The 15,850-nt window shown below is 41.0% G+C and overlaps 2 protein-coding genes and 2 long non-coding RNA genes across 4 annotated transcripts; 1 reads left to right on the top strand and 3 right to left on the bottom strand.

Annotated features, from left to right (window-relative positions):
* Window positions 1-1,719: 1,719 nt before the first annotated feature.
* On the bottom strand, window positions 1,720-4,861 carry LOC142939304 (antiviral innate immune response effector IFIT1-like). The gene is made up of 2 exons (XM_076082580.1): window positions 4,808-4,861; window positions 1,720-3,641 (listed from the first exon to the last, which is right to left on the bottom strand). The coding sequence occupies exons 1-2, from the start codon at window positions 4,813-4,815 to the stop codon at window positions 2,336-2,338; spliced, it is 1,314 nt and encodes a 437-aa protein (XP_075938695.1). The 5' UTR covers window positions 4,816-4,861; the 3' UTR covers window positions 1,720-2,335.
* LOC142939305 (uncharacterized) lies at window positions 2,095-5,545 on the top strand. Its single transcript, XR_012949952.1, has 2 exons — window positions 2,095-3,581; window positions 5,005-5,545. It is a non-coding gene; the product is annotated as an uncharacterized LOC142939305 (long non-coding RNA).
* A 3,331-nt stretch (window positions 5,546-8,876) lies between these two features.
* LOC142939342 (uncharacterized) lies at window positions 8,877-9,732 on the bottom strand. The gene is made up of 2 exons (XR_012949960.1): window positions 9,234-9,732; window positions 8,877-9,143 (listed from the first exon to the last, which is right to left on the bottom strand). It is a non-coding gene; the product is annotated as an uncharacterized LOC142939342 (long non-coding RNA).
* A 3,436-nt stretch (window positions 9,733-13,168) lies between these two features.
* LOC142939323 (antiviral innate immune response effector IFIT1-like) lies at window positions 13,169-14,377 on the bottom strand. Its single transcript, XM_076082596.1, has one exon. It carries the CDS (start codon window positions 14,360-14,362, stop codon window positions 13,169-13,171), a length of 1,194 nt encoding a protein of 397 aa, XP_075938711.1. The 5' UTR covers window positions 14,363-14,377.
* Window positions 14,378-15,850: the final 1,473 nt, after the last annotated feature.

The following is a 15,850-nucleotide window of genomic DNA, read 5'->3' as shown; positions in this document are numbered from 1 at the left end:
GTTTCTGACAACTTTTGGATGATTAAACATGCACCGGGAACATCATTGCTGTACCTAAAAAAACGAAAATAACAGGAGGGTTCTCTTCAAGGAACAATGTGTAACATTTAGGGGGATTAGTTGGCAGAAAAGGAATATATTATGCATAACTCTAGTGTATAATGACCTGAAACTAATAATCGTTGTGTTTTATTTAGCTTAGAAAAAGCCATTTATATCTAATTAGGGAGCGAGTCCTTTTCCACGGAGTCCGCCATGTTGCACCGCCGTGTTTCTACAGCAGCCCAGAACGGACACTGGCTCTGGTGAGAGACGTTTGTGTTTTTGCATTACCTAAAAGGTAGGGATGGCTACTGAGACTCGGTATTAAACGTGGCCCGGATTATTAAAAATCGGAGTATTGATAAACTCTGACGTTACTGGTGCTTTTTATTCGTACTTTTTAATGGTTAGGTGTAATTTAATATCACGCTGAAGTGAGCATTTCCACTACTTTCTCTGTGGGGCTGAGCTCCTCCAACTACACATAGACACAAACACACACATGATGCATCAGTGAGCAGAGAGGCGGGACGGTGGTCCCTGAACCAGGTGAAGTGAAGAATACTTGATTTGACGGCAACTTCGCTTGTTACTGCAAAAAAAAACATTCGCAAGTAAAAGCCAATCACTTATCAATACATCTGTTCCACAACCACTAACATGTAAACAAAACCTAATTCAATTGGCCGCTCTCATCCACTATACCCTAACCCGTTATGTTTACACAAACACAGCACATGCGATCAGCCAAAAGCTTTTTCTTTTTTTTAATAAACAAATTAAACCGAAAGATGTCTGTCTGAAGTTTACTGTTTATCTTAGTTTGTTCTTGTAAACTTCTCTACTGGCTGAGACAAAGCAGACAGGAGGACAGAGGACGGGAGGAATGACTGATACTATCTAATGTCTGTGTTCCTCATTATTATTATTTATAAACTTTATTCAGGTACTGGTTTACTCCAGTGAAATATTAATGACTTTATAAAGTGACTTTGCTGTTGTAAACATTAGTTATAATTAATTAGAATTTTTTTTATTCTATATACAGTATGCTTTCAAAGCAGTCATTTGTCATGAAAAAGAACAGAGTATTGATAAAAGTAGCTCTTTGCAGTAATAAAACCTAAAGATACCTCACTACCTGAAGGCCACCGCAGATCTCCGATAGGCTTAGAAAGGGGGGGGGGGGGCTGAGCTGAGGGTCATATTGTTGCTTGCTATCTGCAACCTCACCACTAGAGGCCACTAAATCTCACACACTGTTCCTTTAAGTTGATTCAAAGTTAGAAACAGTTTTTTCTTCATCTTGAAGTATCCCACATTGTTTCCCATCAAATGGAAATATTAACTTGGTAAGCATTATTTTAGACACACTTATATATCTAGCATATGTGAATATTTTGAGCAGCGGCCGTTTGCAGAGTGTTGGTGTGAACAGCGGTGACAGCGGTTACCTGGAGACACCTGCATTACTACAGTCTGCTGCCATCTTCCAATTTGGCAGTAGCTTTCAAGAGCTGTAGTTTGACTAACATCCATCAGCGCCCTGTGAAGAGGACTGCAAGATTGTGTAGAGTACATGAATTTCTTGTATAGTAACCAGCAAAAAAAAACACAACTTAAAGAGTTGATTAATTTGTTGTATAGTAACAAGCTAGAAAAAACACAGGTGGAAGATTTCTTAGTGTACACATTGTATATTTAATAGTATTAATAGGTAATTGTGTTCTTCTGAGACACAGCTTGACATACTTTCTATACATACAATCAACTGCATCTGCTGTGATATTCAGGTTACAGGCATCAAATTTACTATTACATTATTAGAGAATGTTATATTCCACGACTCAAAGAAATACAGCAAAGCAGATTTCACATACTGCTAGTAGTAGTAATAGTAATGTTCTTACATAAACTTTAAATACAGTGCTAACAGGGAAAAAACACACAACAGGAATATAATAAACACAACATCTGATCAAAATCTATTGTAATAAACCATGTGATGTTGAATAATGCTAATGACATTTAGACATCACAGTGGATGTTATTAAAAGACCAGTGTTATCGAATGATTCAGCCTGTCGTACAAATCGAGTGTACTACTTCCTACAAATATATAGTTGTTGTTTTTTTCCAAGCTTTTGTGTTCCATTAACTACTAAAGTCTAAAAACGTGAAGACACCTAACTTTTAAAGGGATACAGCTCAATTAATAAGTATTCTCAGATTTTTTTAGGTAATGCAATGAATTTATTTTTCCAGCTTTAGGACCAGTGTTGTAAAGAAACCACTATGGCTCTTGCAGGTTTTCCAGAAACTCCTCTATTTCTCTCCACATTGAGTTCCTGCGTTTATTTTTAACATTCTCCAGAACTTTGATGCTGTTCCCACGATAGAAGGATTGATGCGGTATCTCTGCTGCCTTCATGTGATATTTTAGTGACTTGTTTTGATCCTGTCGATCGTAGTTTAAATACTTTGCGTAGTGGTTATAAAGCAGCTGTTTGTCTGCAGGTTCCAGATCACTGTTTAGCAGTTCCTGGTACATCTGCTCAGCTTTAGCCTGGCCGTGATTGGACTTCGCATATATATTTGCGAGGTCTATTTTCTTCACAAATGAAGAATCAGGGTAACAAGAAATCACCTCCTCATGGAGACTGATTGCTCTCTCTACCGTGCTTTGCTGTGGGCGACCGTCACTGAAAAAAATGATCTTCCATTTGAGAGTGAGTGCGGCACATCTCTTCAGATAACGCTCATCTGGATATTGTTCCAGAGCCTCCTCTGCCAAATCAACGGCCTCATCAATAGATAAATAGTTTCTATAAACCCTTAGTATTGCTCTCATACCACTGTAAGTGCTGACAGGATTTCTCAAAACCTTTCCGGCTAACTCACGTGCTTCATCCTCAACTCTTTCTCCTTTCTTTGCACGTTGCTGAAGGTAGTAAGCAGCGAGGTACAAGTTCTCTGGATCCTGTTCCTTGGCGACTCTCATTTTCTCCAAGATGTCAGCCTCCAGCCCTGTGTCGCTGTGATCAAAACCACTCGCTAACCCCATGACGTGACTGGTGTTCCACTCCACCATGTCCGGCTGCATCCTGATGGCTTTCTGGAAGTAATCTGCGACCAGCTCTCTGTCTGTGCTGAACTTCATCAGGGTCCAGGCTTTTTCAGCGTAGATCTCTGCATGGAGCTCGTCCTGCGATGGAGATGGGTATTTCTTCATCAGGGCTTCAACCTTGGACAGGTAAGCCTCGCTCTCTGCTTGGTCTCCCAGGTGGTGGTGCAGCCAAGCCAGGTTCCCGTAGTTCACCACTAACCAGGGACCGTCATCTGCTTTTCTCATCTGGCGGAAGGCCTCTGCAGCCTTGTTGAAGAAACTCTGGGCATCTTCGGTGAAGCCCAGCTTGTACTGAATGAATCCCCTCAGGTTGTAAATGTGACCCAGCCAGCTGTTTCCGTCCTCTGTGCCGATGTCCACCAGCATGTCGCTGAGACGTAAAAGTTTGGACCTGCTGGGGTCCAGATCCCAGGTAAAGTGGCACTGCAGGGCCTCCAGTTTTGAGAGCAGTGGTGTTTGACTCTGAGCAGCACTGATGGGGAATAAAAATGACAAATAATATGCTCGGAGGCGTATTATGTTTGGATAATCATTGTTCATTTCATGTTGAGGAAGGGAGGAAGATAGAAATAGAGTAAGGAGCATTGAATCTGTTAGCTGCTTCCTTGATCTGGACACAACATAATTTCACTACACATACTGTGTATGGTTGTGTACGGTGGTTTGATTTGAAAGGCAGCAAAAAAAAAAGGAAGTAAGGAAGGATGGGGGGGAATGAAAAATAGAGTAGGGCGCATTGAATGATCAGAAAGGAAATAAGGAAGGATCAATAAAAGAAGATAAGGAAAGAAGTATGAGAGGAGGAAGAAAAAAATATGGACCAACAGACGGCTGCAAAGAGAAAGTAAGGTAGGAAGAGGAAAGTAGGTAAAGAAGGAAATCTTGAAAGAGAAACAGAAGAGGACAAAGGAAGGCAAATGAGTGGACGTAGAGGAAATGGGACAATTGAGGGAAGGAATGGAAAAGAAAAGAGGTATAAGAACGGACAAAATATAAAACCATGGAGGACAAGAAGAAACAAAGGTGAACGAAGTATGCAATGAATACATAGATTAGTAATGAAAGGTAGGATGGCATCTGTGAGGAAGGAAGAAACAGAGTGAGGCAGGAGGAGGAAAAAGGGGGGGGTCAGAAGGACAGACGGGAGAAAGAAAAGATGGCTGAAAGAGGTAAAGAAGGAGGAGGCAAGGAAGGAAGAAAGGTAAAGAAATGGTGTGAGCCACAGAGGAGAACAAGGAAGAAAAAAAAGCTGAATAAAATAATTCAACAACAACATTTCACATTTGTCCACCAGAATTATATTCCTGGAAGTGTGGGATGAAACTTCAAGAAAACAACTGATCAGTAATAATTGTTAAAAAAAGGGTTTTTAAATCCCTGTGGCACTGACTGAAAGGCAAGACTGAAGAAACAGGAGGGATAATAGTAGTAGCCTAAATACAGAAAGGAGGGAATGAAGGAAGGAGGTACCAAAGATCTGACTGAACAGCAGCGTTTGAATACATCATCAATGACTTGAAGGATCCATAATGTTAATATTATTTGGCTGTAGGACACAATGATAAGATATTAAATAAATCACAATGATACTGATTATTTACTCCAACAATGATATGAAATGCAGAAACAGCTACTCACCTCATCATTTAGCTGTTTCCTCAACTCTGTAACTCCTCCAAGTTAGTGTGGCTGGTTTTGGCTCTTGATGCTGCTTTGGCTTCACTGGTATAAATGATAAGATGTTGTTGAGCACGCAGCTTTAAATATTCACAATCACATCGAAGCGGATCGTAGAGGCGGGGCACTTGAGTTTCATTTCTTCTATTCTCTTTTAGAAACGCTCCTTGACTTGGAATCGAAGTCTACAGCCATCTGATGAATCTAAAACATGACTTATCAACTTACCACATTATAATGGCTGCACCTTCACCTCGAATGATAATATCAACGTGTACATCAACCTTTGAACGCATCTTATGTTTTGTGACCTGTCTTCACCTTCACTTTTGTTTCCCGGGATTGAAAACCTACAGTCACATCTGATCAAACTGAAACATGTAATGGTAATTGTTTACGTAGTATACAGTATATCTCTACTCAGTATATTGTATTCATGCATTAGTAATTTTGCTCTGAACTTTGTTGAACTTCACCGTGTCTCTGTTGTGCAAAAGAAGAGTTCTCCCTCTCTGTTCACAAAGATAACTAACTGTGTTGTATGAGAATGTTCCAGCGCCAAGTTCTTTGGGCCGCTTGTTTTGGTTGCTGGCCGTTTGTTTTTCCTTGTTGTTCCTATCATTCTGAGACCAAATGTCTGTAACATTGGCCATCGCCCCCACCTTTGCTCATTCTGTATAAAGAAAGCTTGTTCACTTTTTTCTTGGTTCTTCCTCACTGAGACTGTACGCTTTCTGTTGTGATGATTGAACCTTCTCTGCGCAGAGAAAAAATACTTAAGACAACCTGGTTTTTAGTATTATGTATCTCAGCATTAAAAGACTCACGCAAAGCGGGTATAGGAATATTTTCCACCACAATTGGCGTCACAAACAGCATCCCTTGTAAGATCGTCAGGAGCCAACAGGGATCGGTGAACTGGCCCTTCTGCCTCGACTTACCTCCAGACAAAATTAAGAGAGAGAGGCCCGATTCCTGTCCTGATCGTATAACTACAAATTCTCATTTGGTGAGTCGCTGAATTTTTTAAAATTAATCGGATTTGTGAAATCGATCCAGGAAGACCATATTGTGAGACTGAAAAGCAAATATGTCTGTTGTTGTTCATATTGGGTTTTTTTTATTTTGTTTTGTGGGTTTATTGTGGATGTTGGTTAAACTCGTATCCTAGCGTTTTTCTGGGCATTACGATTGGGTTACTGGAATGAGGGGTCAGTGTTTGGCGTTGCATGTTGACATGAGTGTTTGACAGTGTAGACGTTAAAAGCTGAAGTCCTTTGACCTAAGAGATGTTAGAGTCCGTAAGGGTAAATGTTATCTAGAGAAGGAGGACTGGTGTAAGGATGAGTGTTTAGCGTTGCATGTTGCAGACCTTGGAGAGAGGTAGACGTAAGCATTGGATTCCTTGGACCTAAGACTGGAATACTAGGGGTGAGCGTTTGGTGTCTGCCTTAGAGGTTGAATATCTTGGGGTTAGGCAGTAAGCGCTGGGTTCCCTTGACCTAAGAGACTTTAGAGTCCGCAAGGACAAATGTTGTCTAGAGAGAAGGCTTAGACTGGGAGTCTAGAGCAACGGCTTTTATTCAGATTGTGCCAAAAACAAATCTAGAAACTCACTGTGACGACTGTTTAAAGAGAAAACGCGTTGCCCCATATAAAGAAAGCATAATATAATATGGGGGGGGGGGGGGGGGGGGGGGGGTGGAGAAGAGTAAGTTCCAGGCTACTTCGCCTGATGAACCCAATGTCATGTTTATGAAAGGAAAATATGGGAAAGTGAGCTGCCAACATCCAAACGAATGGGTGAATGAATGTGGTTTTCCTGCGGGAGGTTTATTCAGTCTCAATTTGATACAGAAATTACACAGAGTTGGGGAAAAAAGAAAAAAGAGAATGATATGGAAAAAATATATAAATAAAATAAAGGTGAAACATTTGGACATGAAAAAAAGTCATAGAATAAGCCTGAGCAGCCTGATGCCAAGGTCTTACCTCCAATAATAAAATACATGTGGGACAAAGATAATCAGACAGCCAAACAATTGGAAGAACGGATAAAATTGGGGTTCGCGGAAAAAGGCAACTTTAGCCTACGACCAAAATTGGATCAATTCAAACCGTGTGTGGAGCAGAGAGGAAAAGGCGAAGCAGAAACAGATGAAGTAATGTCCAAGAGGTAAAGAAAGAAAGAGATGTATTTGAATAAGACATATACAACTGATAGAAAAGGAAAATATGCTGCTGAACTTTTGTTTTTTGTTTTTGTTTTGTATTTGTTTTACATGTTCGAGTGGATCCTGATCTGGTCTTCGCAACGCCGCTGCTGTATGCTCCCCAGGCACAAACAACATGACCGCCAACACCCACCACTCAACACTCCTAGGATGAAGAAGGACGAGACTCATCCAAATCTACAGGCACCATGTCAACGCTCACAACTACAGCCCCATCAAGGAACACTGATGACAATATAAATCTGGATTATCTGAACGCGAGACAAAGAGGACATTACAACAGAGAAAGAAGATGTAAAGAAGAAGAAGCCATGACTCATGTGGAGAGTTCAAAGAGCAACTTCACAGAATTCAAGAGAACTTTGACCTCCTTTGTGCATTATCATAAAATATCTGCGGCATTCAGCCGTAATCAACCTGGAATGTGTTGTATACGACTATGATGTATAACCATAAAGTGACAGCCCTGACTGAACTTTGTAAGAACGCTTTCCTGCCATCTATGAATCTGAAAAACATCACACTAAAGAAAGTTGTGTGATATGGAAGACTGCAACCATATTGCAACATGCTGAACACGTTGAGGAGCAACAACGACAGAGAACAAGCAAAGACTTTCGTCAGCGCAAACTCGAGGATGCCCAGCTGACAATGTAATCAGGCCATGACAGGCGAGGAGGAGAATTGAGGGGCAGAGACTTTCGAAAACACACACCAGCTGAAAACTTTGTGTGCCATAAATGTGACAACTTGGACATTGTCTAAGGGACTGCCCACAATCTCCATGGAGGCAGGACTGGTGGGAGGGCTCAACATCAGCAGTCAGGAGGGGAGGAGCAGGCGGCGGGGCGGACCTCAGTGATGGACCAACGACGCACACACATTACAACAGAGGGTGAACTTTAGATTCTGCATATGACAAACTTGTACATTCAATACACACATTAGAAATTAGACAAACACCACTCACACCCACATACCAGATGTGTATTTGAAATAAAATGAAAGTTTTCTAAAATTACCACAAGTCACGTTAACTATTAAAGGTAAATATGTTACATTTTTGATTGGCTCAGGAGGCATACCAATTAGTGAAATGTACACAAAGCCCTTATCCTGTGTTAGATAACATCACAGTCAAACATTCATTTCTGCTGTCCGATCACTGCCCTATAAATTTAGTAGGTAGAGAAATTATGTATGATGGACATTTATTAGACAGAAAATTCTGCTGGTGTCTCTGTTTCTCTGCCTCCCACACAATCTGAGTTGTTTAAGGGGGAGTTCACACAAGTGTCCTATGCACAAGGCCCATAATTGGAGGTGGAAGGACATGTCTGACTGGCTGTACAGACTCAACCACACATTTTGGGTATTATGTGTTGATGTTTCGATATGCCCCTGCTTGAAGACAGGCCACCACGAAATCTGTGGTTTCAACACCTTAATTATACTGTCCGCACGTCAGTAAATTTCTCTACTCTCGCCTGCCAATGTTAACCAAATGAACTAGTGGCCTATCCAGATGATGGTACGTGTCAATCCTTTTCAGGTAAACCTGTCTGCCTCTTAGACTACATCCACACTACTCGTTTTTCAAACGAAAACGCAGTTTTCAAACAAAAACGATCTCCGTCCACACGGCGTTTCAGCATCGTTTTCGAATTGATCTCCGTCCATACTAACACACCTGAAAACGAATATCACGTGAGTCTTCACGTACACTGGGCATGCGCGTGGGTGTCGATGTAAACAGGAAGTACATTGGCTGCTTAGTTAAAAAAAATACGACAGAGTAATAAAGTAGTCTTTAATAATGAAAGGTCGTGTTTACCACGGTAACCACGGGTCTGTCGCCAAATCAGCCCAGACTGAAATCTTTTGGCATATCAACTGTAAGGCACCGTCTGTCATTTTAGTTCAATTAGCTCTGAGCGGTGGGGATGTCGTCAGCTTTAAAGATGTAAAACAGCGTATTTTTGTGGTACAGCTTAAACTGCAGCGTTCTTCTCCTCCCTCGGGAAAAAAACGAGCAAAGGCCGACTGTCCAATGCTGCAACATCCTAAAAGGGAGAGATAATTACTCAAGCAAAAAGCTTTAAAAAAAGCCACACATAGTTCAGGAGAGCAACAAAACCACACAGTGTGCGTACCTCACTGGCAGCGTAGGTGTTCAGGACTTTGATTTTGGACAACAGTGCAGCTCAGAGGAAGAAAATATATCACAGACAATACTTTTTAGTAGATAAATTCCTTATTGTTTCTTTAATAAATAATGTCATCAGACTTTAAATCTGATTTTGTGCTGCTGAATGTTCAGAACTCCGCGTTTACTTATTGGCAGAGCACGCCTGACGCACCACCTGTCAGACACACATGTAACTGTGATGAGAAGGGGGTTCATTAAACAATGCTTTGTATGAGCAGCAGTAGTCGTAGTGGTACAGACCCTTCCACAGACAGTGATGCCTCCTCCAGGTGAGGGTGAACTCACAGGTGCAGATCATGCACATGGTGGCCCTCAGGTCTGGGATCCAAATGGGAGCCTTTGAACCCAACAGGGCCCCGGTGTCGACAACGGCCTTCGCCCTCGGTCAAGATAATAATATACATATATTTTGAAGGCAGAACAACAGTACAACGTAAACTGGATTTAATGATCAATCACCAGAAAGAACACGCGAGGCTGCATGACTTTCCTGGACAGCTTCATTAGAGTGCCCTCCTTCAGAAACACCTGAAAATAAACGGGCTGCATTTAGAAAACACCTGCAGCATGTGGAGTCCAGTGGCTAAATAATGACTTTTTAAGACTCAATCGATACCTGAAACAGAAGCACAGAGCAGCGTGATGTGATGGTGGGAGTAGGTTTGTCATGTTGGGGTGATATCATCAGTCATACAGAATTAAACCACACATGAGTGTATTCTGATTCACAGAGAACCTGCAACATTATTAATGACGCTGCAAAAACTAAAAATGATTAGCAAGAAACTGTAAGATTACATTACATTACATTACAGTAATTGAGCAGACACTTTTATCCATAGCGACTTACAATAAGTGTATTCAACATAAGTATTTAAGAGAACTAGTCACCAGAAGTCATAAGTGCATCTCCTTTTTTAAACAAGCATCTAAGAGTATAAACCAGAGCAAAAGTACAGAAACAAACGAATACAATAAGTGCAGCAAACTAGTATGAATGAAGATCATGCACATGGTGGCCCTCAGGTCTGGGATCCAAATGGGAGCCTTTGAACCCAACAGGGCCCCGGTGTCGACAACGGCCTTCGCTTCGCTTTCTGCATAGAATCTTAAAATGTTAGGTTTCTGTGACTTGTCTTATTTGTTAATTGAGAGAATTTACACCTGTGTGAAAATTCTCCCCGCATGACAAACCGAACTGGAATATGAACTTTGGTTTGTAAAAAAAAGTTAGCAACACTTTTGAGACTTACCTGCCTGGCTGAACGATCTCATGGTGACCAATATGTATAGAGAAAACACATCATGTCCTAAAAAAAGCACATAAAGGACATGCAATACATGTTTTGTAATACATTTTTCAAATGTGTACATTGTGCAGAATATGCTCGAGAAGAAACAAATCAATATCTGCTCTAGGTCTTGGCACCAGGGGAGACATAAAAACAGATATTACAACATGGTATTTCCTTTTTTCCTCCTTTGATGATGTCAAATGTGACATTCCTTATTTTCAGTGTGCAGTCAGCTTCTAATTTGCCTTAAAATTATTTGAAATATTTGAAATCTGTTCTGCAGAATTCCTCCCTTGTGTTAAACTTCTCAGGTTTGTATTACCGTTACTGTCCACTGGGTGCCAGTACGGTACCAAAGCAAAGAAGGACCTGACTTCAGTCACGTGCTGTCAATAAAGGAGCACCATGACTCCATGACTCAGGAAACCCTTTGACTTTCACTGAACAGTGAATGTGTGTCGGGTGGTTGTACCTGTGAGCAGCAGGTAGTGCTTCAGAGCCAGACGGACACATCTTGAACTCATCTGAGACAAAACAAACAGGCTCTGGTGAGAGCCATTCATGTTTTTGCATTACCTAAAAGGTATAGGGACTGAGACTCGGTATTAATTAAACGTGCCCCGGATTTTTAAAAATCTGAGTATTGATAAACTCTGACGTTACTGGTGCTTTTTATTTGTACTTTTTAATGGTTATGTGTAATTTAAAATCACGCTGAAGTGAGCATTTCCACTACTTTCTCTGTGGGGCTGAGCTCCTCCAACTACACATAGACACAAACACACACATGACGCATCAGTGAGCAGAGAGGCGGGACGGTGGTCCCTGAACCAGGTGAAGTGAAGAATACTTGATTTGACGGCAACTTCGCTTGTTACTGCAAAAAAAAACATTCGCAAGTAAAAGCCAATCACTTATCAATACATCTGTTCCACAACCACTAACATGTAAACAAAACCTAATTCAATTGGCCGCTCTCATCCACTATACCCTAACTCGTTATGTTTACACAAACACAGCACATGCGATCAGCCAAAAGCTTTTTCTTTTTTTTAATAAACAAATTAAACCGAAAGATGTCTGTCTGAAGTTTACTGTTTATCTTAGTTTGTTCTTGTAAACTTCTCTACTGGCTGAGACAAAGCAGACAGGAGGACAGAGGACGGGAGGAATGACTGATACTATCTAATGTCTGTGTTCCTCATTATTATTATTTATAAACTTTATTCAGGTACTGGTTTACTCCAGTGAAATATTAATGACTTTATAAAGTGACTTTGCTGTTGTAAACATTAGTTATAATTAATTAGAATTTTTTTTATTCTATATACAGTATGCTTTCAAAGCAGTCATTTGTCATGAAAAAGAACAGAGTATTGATAAAAGTAGCTCTTTGCAGTAATAAAACCTAAAGATACCTCACTACCTGAAGGCCACCGCAGATCTCCGATAGGCTTAGAAAGGGGGGGGGGGCTGAGCTGAGGGTCATATTGTTGCTTGCTATCTGCAACCTCACCACTAGAGGCCACTAAATCTCACACATTGTTCCTTTAAGTTGATTCAAAGTTAGAAACAGTTTTTTCTTCATCTTGAAGTATCCCACATTGTTTCCCATCAAATGGAAATATTAACTTGGTAAGCATTATTTTAGACACTTATATATCTAGCATATGTGAACATTTTGAGCAGCGGCCGTTTGCAGAGTGTTGGTGTGAACAGCGGTGACAGCGGTTACCTGGAGACACCTGCATTACGACAGTCTGCTGCCATCTTCCAATTTGGCAGTAGCTTTCAAGAGCTGTAGTTTGACTAACATCCATCAGCGCCCTGTGAAGAGGACTGCAAGATTGTGTAGAGTACATGAATTTCTTGTATAGTAACCAGCAAAAAAAAACACAACTTAAAGAGTTGATTAATTTGTTGTATAGTAACAAGCTAGAAAAAACACAGGTGGAAGATTTCTTAGTGTACACATTGTATATTTAATAGTATTAATAGGTAATTGTGTTCTTCTGAGACACAGCTTGACATACTTTCTATACATACAATCAACTGCATCTGCTGTGATATTCAGGTTACAGGCATCAAATTTACTATTATATTATTAGAGAATGTTATATTCCACGACTCAAAGAAATACAGCAAAGCAGATTTCACATACTGCTAGTAGTAGTAATAGTAATGTTCTTACATAAACTTAAAATACAGTGCTAAGAGGGAAAAAACACACAACAGGAATATAATAAACACAACATCTGATCAAAATCTATCGTAATAACCCGTGTGATGTTGAATAATTCTAATGACATTTAGACATCACAGTGGATGTTATTTAAAAGACCCGTGTTATCGAATGATTCAGCCTGTCGTACAAATCGAGTGTACTACTTCCTACAAATATATAGCTTTTTGGATATCTTTTTTAAAGCTTTTGTCTTCCATTAACTACTAAAGTGTAAAAACTTGCAGACACCTGCCTTATAAAAGGATACTCAATTAGCTCAATTAATAAGTATTCTTTTTTTAGGTAATGCAATACATTCATTTTTTCCAGATTTAGGACCAGTGTTGTAAAAAAAACACACTATGGCTCCTGCAGGTTTTCCAGAAACTCCTCTATTTCTCTCCACATTGAGTTCCTGCGTGTATTTTTGATCTTCTCCAGAGCTTCGATGCTGTTCCCACGATAGAAGGATTGATGCCGTATCGCTGCCGCCTTCATGTGATATTTTAGTGACTTGTTTTGATCCTGTCGATCGTACTTTAAATATTTTGCGTAGTTGTTGTAAAGCAGCTGTTTGTCTGCAGGATCCAGCTCACTTTTTAGCAGTTCCTGGTACATCTGCTCAGCTATAGCTATGTTGGACTTTGCGTATATAGATGCGAGGTCTATTTTCGTCAGAAATGAACAATCGGGGTAAAGAGAAATCACCTCCTCTTGGAGACTGATTGCTCTGTCTATCATGCTTTGCTTTGGGCGACTGTCCCTGGAAAGAATGATCTTCCATTTCAGAGTGAGTGCGGCACATCTCTTCAGATAACGCTCATCTGGATGGTTTTCCAGAGCTTTCTCAGCCAAATCAACGGCCTCATCAATAGATACATATTTTCTGTAAACCCTTAGTAATGCTTTCATACCACTGTCGCTGCTGACAGGATTTCTCAAAACCTTTCCGGCTAACTCACGTGCTTCATCCTCAACTCTTTCTCCTTTCTCTGCACGTCGCTCAAGGTAGTAAACTGCGAGGAGCAAGTTCTCTGGATCCTGTTCCTTGGCGACTCTCATTTTCTCCAAGATGTCAGCCTCCATCCCTGTGTCACTGTGATCAAAAAAAGCAGTTAACCCCATGATGTGAGTGGAGTTCCACTCCACCATGTCCGGCTGCATCCTGATGGCTTTCTGGAAGTAATCTGCGACCAGTTCTCTGTCTGTGCTGAACTTCATCAGGGTCCAGGCTTTTTCAGCGTAGATCTCTGCATGGAGCTCGTCCTGCGATGGAGATGGGTATTTCTTCATCAGGGCTTCAACCTTGGACAGGTAAGCCTCGCTCTCTGCTTGGTCTCCCAGGTGGTGGTGCAGCCAAGCCAGGTTCCCGTAGTTCACCACTAACCAGGGACCGTCATCTGCTTTTCTCATCTGGCGGAAGGCCTCTGCAGCCTTGTTGAAGAAACTCTGGGCGTCTTCGGTGAAGCCCAGCTTGTACTGAACGAACCCCCTCAGGTTGTAAATGTGACCCAGCCAGCAGTGTCCCTTCTCCGCGCCGATATCTACCAGCATGTCGCTGACACGTAAAAAATTGGTCTTGCTGGGGCCCAGATCCCAGGTAAAGTGGCATTGCAGGGCCTCCAGTTTTGAGATCAGTGGTGTTTGACTCTGAGCAGCACTGATGGGGAATAAAAATGACAAATATTAAAACACATCACTAGGTTATGGATAAGGAAAGAAGTATGAGAGGATAGGAAGAAAAAATATGGACCAACAAATGGCTGCAAAGAGAAAGTAAGGTAGGAAGAGGAAAGTAGGTGAAGAAGAAAAACTTGAAAGAGAAACAGAAGAGGACAAATGAAGGCAAATGGGTGGACGTAGAGGAAGGTATTAAGGAAATGGGACAATGGAGGGAAGGAATGGAAAAGAGTTATAAAAACGGACAAAATATAAAACCATGATGGACAAGAAGAAACAAAGGCTGAAAAAAACACACAAAGGTAAACAAAGTATGCAATGAATACATAGATCAGTAATGAAAGGTAGGATAGCGTCTGTGAGGAAGGAAGAAACAGAGTGAGGCAGGAGGAGAGAAAAAAGGGGGGGGCGGAAGTGTAGGAAATTTAGGTTCAGAAGTGTTTTTCAGTAGGATTTATAGCACCCCTAGAGGTGGATAGTAAAATGTTAGAAAGTACTTGGTATGCCATTTATACTTGTAAAAATGTCAAAGTATTTGGAACATCACAAGAATACTTATCAAATGTATAGTATGTTTACAGTATGTTTACCATAGAAGTGTTAAGCCATAAAAGATAATCATTGAATGCATTAAACTGTGAAGAATAGCCAAGGGACAGACAGGGATTTTGAGACAGGCATTTCAGGGACCACCATCGCCACAGAAGGAAGTCCAACCGGGGCCTAACAGAGGGAGGGACGCGCAGAAGGAGCGACTGACCAGCGCCAATGGTCACGCGAGGGCGGTCAGCTGACCAAAGCCAAGGAGGAGTCAGCTGGATTTAAGCCAATTATAACAGAGACAGACATTTTGTGGATGCTTTACGGACTATGAAAGTAAATTCAAAGAAAGAATTTGTTCAGTCCATCACATTTCATCTTGCAGGTAACACGCTTCCAGGCTGTAACGTGTATGAGCTCTTTTCCGGGGATCATATTTCTATATCGATACTGTAAATATTTCTATAGATTCTGTAAATAGTATAATTCACTTTGCAATTGTTTTAGCTTCAGTAGGATTAAATACTTTTCATCATAATTTGAGCCGGCTGAGTTTTTGGCACGGCTGGAAGCCATGCGGCTCTCCCACAGTTTCGAGAGGTTCCTGAACCTAACAGCAGAAGGACAGAAGGGAGAAAGAAAAGATGGCTGGAAGAGGTAAGGAAGGAGGAGGCAAGGAAGGAAGGTCGGAAGGAAGAAAGGTAAAGAAATGGTGTGAGCCACAGAGGAGAACGAGGAAGAAAAAAATGGAGTCAGCAGAATAAAATAATTCAACAACAACATTTCACATTTGTCCACCAGAATTATATTCCTGGAAGTGTG

Source organism: Anarhichas minor, unplaced genomic scaffold (assembly GCF_050575085.1).
Source record: "Anarhichas minor isolate MPS153535 unplaced genomic scaffold, ASM5057508v1 ptg000096l, whole genome shotgun sequence".
Classification (NCBI taxonomy): domain Eukaryota; kingdom Metazoa; phylum Chordata; class Actinopteri; order Perciformes; family Anarhichadidae; genus Anarhichas; species Anarhichas minor.
Note: the sequence above shows the minus strand (reverse complement) of the source record. Positions and strands in the feature narration are given on the sequence as shown.